A 5,993-nucleotide genomic window follows, 5' to 3' on the forward strand; every position below is an offset into this window, starting at 1 on the left:
TATATATATATATATAAAACGTACATGGGCGACGGAACCATTGAATGAGGGTGGGACAGGACCCACCCACTTTTGAAGACCAATGATATTGGACTCATCCACTTTTGTCGTCTCTAATTCAGCGAATATGTGTACTTTTCAGAGCGCCGTCAGTCAAACCCATTCCACACGACGAATGCCCTAATAAATTAAACTCCGTTTAGCTACAGCCTTGAATTCCACGCTGCTGCTGCTTCCTCAAATCCATATGTGTGTGTTGAACACAAAGTTGCAACAGTGTGATCAGTGCATTTCCGACCATGTCATCACCCAGGGAAAACAAGCAACGAGATATTTTGCGTCCTATACTTTTATACTTACATATTTTTGAGTAACAATTACTTTAAAAATGAACGCTAGCGTTTATAATATGGTGCCATTGTCTCTCACAGTATTATAGTGGACGCGGACACCCCCCTCCGCACTCAAATTGGTATGAGCCGTATCGCACGCTGACTGGAAACATGTGGCTGTTTTAGCCGGCTTGTCATGTAGAGAAATATATCACAGTTTTTGGTTAATAAATCAGTGATACAGCATGTAAAACGACCGATAAGCAAGAATACACAGTTGTAACCTCGACAGACAGGAACTTAAAGGTCTTTTACGGGCTCTCTGGACAGACAGCTGACGCCTGCGCTGGGTTATCTTCCAACAGTTCGAGGTACTTCTTCTTTTTAATCTTAATAATTAACCAGTCGACATCTGCACAGATCGGTACAGTTATTCAACAGATTTGAGGGAATTCCAGAATTGCTTGCCATGTAGAAGATTGCCACGATGCAACGGTGCTGATTACATGACAGTGATTAGAAGAGCGTAACTTCATTTGACTCTCAAGGATCATGTTCATTTAGAGGATCTGATCTGTTTTAGATGGTTCTGGGGCCTGGGCGTTCAAATGGGTACCGATTGTGTCAGTATGCATCGTGTGCTTGTTAGAGGCGCAGTTTGCTTCGTGAGCTCTCAGCGGCGCTGCTGTGCCGCTTTTAACCATAGACTGTATTTTAACATGAGAATTCTGAATGTTGTTCCTAGTTCCTAGACCAGTGATGCCAAATTGATCACCTGGGAACCCACAACACTGAATGTTATGTAACACAGGTGTTTTCACAAGTTGTGATACCAAATCTCTTCCTTAGAAATATATCTTCCTTATAAATAAGACAGCTGTCGATTTTTGTTGTCTCCAAAATTAAATAATTTACTTTTATATTGTCACTGTACTAGGGCCAATTCAAATTATTATAAAAAAAATGTAATCATTATTAATAAATGTAATACTGAAATATACACTCCTGGGCTAGAAAAAACGAGCCAAGCCAAAATGGCTAAATATTTAGTTAGTTGGAGTTTAATGTGAGACCAAATATTCTTTATAGGGTTCAGATCTGGACTGTGATCAGGTCAAAACATGAACCTGATGGACTCGAGCCTCTTCTTGGTTGTCTTTGCAGTGTGGGAAGGAGCATTTTCTTGTTCCTCTTTAGATAACTTTTCATTTGGGAAGCAAGCTATTCTGCAATAATTGACAGAATAGCTTTAATTTACTTTAATTGACTCCAAAGCATGAATTGACTTTTCATAGTGAAGCAGCTCACCAGTACCAGCAGCTGAAAGGGCTCCACACACAATCACACATCTTCCTCAATGCTTCACTGTGGTAGAGATGCATTCAGTTTTGCGTACCTCACCAAATCTTCAAAGACACCGCTCTGGTGCATCACCGTGCAACTCCTTTTCTATCACAATTAATCACTCTACACAACTCTGCTGAACCACTCTAAATAAAACTTCCCATACTCTGCCAAAAACTTCATTCTGACTTTTGATGTATTTTCTGAGACAGCAATGGCTTTTTAAGGAGTGCATTTACTCAATTATTGCTAATTTCTTTACCTGTAATTTGTGGTAAAGACCATTAAAAGCTTAGTGTTTAGCCATTTTGGGCTTGGACCTTTTATTGCCCTGGACTGTATGTGAAGAATATTTATTTTGTATTAAATTGGCAACATGTCTTTTATTCTTAACACTAGGGCTGTGCAATATATCGAAATTATCGAAAAGTCGCAAATGTACATATCACAATATGCATATCGCTACAGCTTGCAATATTTGGGGCCATGAACAAAAGACAAAGAGAAAATCACTCGCTGCTCTTACCTAAAAAACTTTTGTAGCTTAAATAAGAGTCAGTGCATATTGAATTCAAAGTAAATACTAAGCAGTTTTTTATTTTTCCTTTTTATTATTCAGTTCCTAAACTCATGTTAAAATGATTACACTAATGTTAAAATTACATTTTTATGTAATGCTCGAGTAAAACACATACCGTTCACTTTCAGAAGTTGTTGTAAGGGTGCTTTCTTATTAGAATCAGAATCAGAATGAGCTTTATTCACCACTTAAGTGTGTGCAAACACAAGGAATTTGTTGTGGATTTACAGGAGCTCTTGATACATACATATAAATAACCATATATATATGACACAAGATAGTTATAGAAGTTCACAGAACTGACTCAGCAACAGCTGAGTAAAACTGTTTCATCTGAGCATGTGGCACTTTAAGCATTATTGTATCGTATATGGAATATCGCATTTTTCTTCAATATCGCACAGCCCTACTTCACACTAATAAAGTGAGATGTTCCGACCTTTAAAATAATGGTAACACTTTACAATTAGGTCTGATTTGTTAACATTAGTTAATGCAATAAGTTAACATACTAACTATGAGCAATATATGTTTACAGCATTTTTAAACCGTTGTTATTTTTAAGAATAAGTTCATCATTGTTTGTTCATGTTAGTTCACAGTGCACTAACCAATGTTAAAAGATACAAGTTTTGATTTTAAAAATATATTAGCAAATGTAGAAAACATTTTCAACAGATTTGGAGAAATTTTGCATTACATCACTTGCTGACCAATGGATCCTCTGCAGTGAATGGGTGCCGGCAGAATGAGAGTCCAAACATCTGATAAAACATTACAATAATCCACATGACTCCATCAATTAAAGTCTTGTGAAGCGAAAAGCTTCATGTTTTTAATAAACAAATCTATTATTAAGATGTTTTTAACTTCAAATCACTGCTTCCGGCTAAAATACGAGTCCTCTTTCCATAATATTGTTTTCTCAGTTTGCCGTTGATGCCGTTCGTTTTAGATGTAGCTCTGCCTAGGATTCACTCTGTGTTCTCTATTGTGTTTTTACATGCATGTAGAGATCATTCCCAGTGTTGTGTGAGCTGATTGGTCGTGACCATGAAGAGGTGTAAGAACTGTGGGGGGACGGACATTGATGTGGACCAGGCACGGGGCGATGCTGTGTGCATGGGCTGCGGTTCCGTGCTGGAGGACAACATCATCGTTTCCGAGGTAACCTTCGTGGAGAACAGTGGAGGAGGATTGTCCGCCGTCGGCCAATTTGTTGCTGGTGACTGTGAGTGATGGTTCATCTACTCCACACAAAGACAATTTTGCTTTGAATTTGTTTTAATATATAAATGAAGAAATAATTAGTTTGAGCTTTGAGAAACTGAATATGCTATCTATGTACCTCAGAAGATCAGAATGAAACCAAAACAAACAAAAGCTATATTGTTTCCTCTCCTGTTATTTGTCTGTATGTCCATTTGTCTCATTCTCTCTCACATAGGGAATTACATAAGAATGGAAATATTGTCTTAAATGTTCAAACAGAGGCATCCATTAGATAGGGTTGTTAGTAACATTGACTGGAAACTGTTCTTTTGAGTTGTAAATCACTTAAATGATCTGTAATGTTCTCTCAGTCACCTATCAGCCTGTGTTTATATGCTATTAAAATCTGTTTCTGCTTTTATACTTTTATTAATTTATTAACCTTCACACAATTTTGAAAACTGTTTATAGAACAACCTTGTATGATAATTTAAACGAGGGCAAGTTGTTTAATCAAATTAATAATAGTACAATTAATATTTAATATTAATATATTTTTAAATATACAGATGGTTCCTCCCCAGGCTCATTTAAGTGGGAAAAGGGAGATTTTGTTTTGAACTGCAATACCATCTTCAAACAGCAGATGGCTGTCATGTTTTTTATTTAATAATATCTTGCAATGAAGACCGATAGTGGAATCTGCCTGTCTGAAGTAAGAAAGACCTTTATTGCCAAGTATGTTTGCACATAAAATGAATTAGTTTTAGTGATAGAAGCTTCCAGTACACAGAGAAAACAACAACAACTCACAGATAATAAAAAAATAAAGATATATGAATAAAATACACATGTATATACATAAATAAAAATAGACAAAAATTGTATGTACAGGTGTGCTATAGACGGAATAGAATAAGATAGGTATTCTATTCCGTAGGGTGGTATCAAATAAATATAAGTGGATATTGAACATATTTTTATTGCACAATGGGGAGAGCTGTTCATAACTGTTCATAAGGTAGATTGCCTGGGGGGAGAAACTTTTCTTGTGCCTGGCTGTCCTGGTGTTTGGGGCTCTGTAGCACCGACCAGACTGCAAAAGTTCAAGAAGGATATGCCTTGGATGTGAGGTATCCAGAGTGATTTTCTGAGACCTTTTCCTCACTCTGGATGTATACAGTTCTTAAAGGGTGGGCAGGGGAGCACCAATAATCCTTTCAGCAGTCCGAACCGTCCTCTGTATTTTTCTGATATCTGCTTTTGTAGCTAAGCCAAACCAGACAGTTATCGAAGTGCAGGATGTGGTACAACTGTAGAGCTCCACACCGAGGCAGCCATCCGAGGCGACATCTTAGCTTGTTAAAAAAAAATGCTCATCTATATTTGGCTAATATTAGATTTAAATATGGGTGTTGTTTTTACCTTTCTTGTAAGATAATTCATTAGAAGTATTGGGTAAGCTGAAGATTACTAGGCAAGGCAAGTTTATTTGCACAGTGGTAATACAAAGTGCTTCACAGAGGCATAATAAAACAAAAAATTATATAAATTGTAAATCATTTAATAACATAAATAGTAAAAAGAAAGAAAAGTTTAATTAGTCTAACAAATGAAAAAAGAAACCGAAAGTATTGATATTGAAAAGACATACTGTAATGCTTGGTTATGAGATTAATGTTTTCCTGTTCTCTTTATTAATATATTTTATTTTTTGCTTCGTTGTAGCATCTGGAAATGTGCCATCATTGGGAGGAAACTTCCAAACTGGGGTTGGGAGGGAGTCCAGAGCTGCCACTCTGCAGAACGGTGAGCGTTCATATGCAGTATATGCCGTTCATGAAGAATTCATATGCCCTTCATCTAAGTTTTTTTTTAATGTTTTTGCAAGTTTGATCACCAAAGCCACATTTATCTGATTAGACAATCTAATAACCATTTAAAAGATGGAACCATTTAATAACCATTTAAAAACTGTTTTCCATTTAATATATTTTATTTATTTATATGATGACAAAGCTGGATTTTCAGCAGCCGTTACTCCAGAATTCAGTGTCAAATGATCCCTCAGAAATCATTCTAATATGCTGATTTAGTGCTTATTATTATTATCAATGTTAAAAAAAGCTGCTTAAAGGGGTCATATGATGCTTTTTTAAAGATCATTATTTTGTGTATTTGGTGTAACAGAATATGTTGACATGCTTTAATGTTCAAAAAACACATTATTTTTCAAATGCTGTACATTATTGTAGGTCCTCTATGCCTCGCCTCTCTCAAACGCTTCGTTTTCTACAAAGTCCCCTCCTTTGACAAGTGCAGTCTGCTCTGATTGGCCAGCTGACCCAGTGCATTGTGATTGGCCGAACGCCGCAAGCACTCGTCGGAAATGTAACACCCTCGCTGTGCGTTTCATTGTGAAAGTGAAACTACTTTGTTGGGTCTTCCAAAAGAGGACACAACTAGAAATCAGTGGTTAAGTTGTATTTACAACACTGTTCCAGAACAGTTCAACCCAAATATTC

The 5,993-nt window shown here is 36.6% G+C and overlaps 1 protein-coding gene across 1 annotated transcript in view; it reads left to right on the top strand.

Moving 5' to 3' along the window:
* Window positions 1-431: 431 nt before the first annotated feature.
* Window positions 432-5,993, top strand: part of LOC107585521 (transcription factor IIIB 90 kDa subunit-like) — a 43,674-nt gene continuing 38,112 nt past the window's right edge. The window contains exons 1-3 of the mRNA XM_016272566.1: window positions 432-703; window positions 3,270-3,487; window positions 5,197-5,277. Of these exons, the coding sequence (XP_016128052.1) occupies window positions 3,310-3,487; window positions 5,197-5,277 (259 nt within the window). The 5' untranslated portion in view covers window positions 432-703; window positions 3,270-3,309. The remainder of the gene's footprint in view (window positions 704-3,269; window positions 3,488-5,196; window positions 5,278-5,993) is intronic.

This window comes from Sinocyclocheilus grahami, unplaced genomic scaffold, assembly GCF_001515645.1.
Source record: "Sinocyclocheilus grahami isolate Dianchi unplaced genomic scaffold, SAMN03320097.WGS_v1.1 scaffold71.1, whole genome shotgun sequence".
NCBI lineage: Eukaryota > Metazoa > Chordata > Actinopteri > Cypriniformes > Cyprinidae > Sinocyclocheilus > Sinocyclocheilus grahami.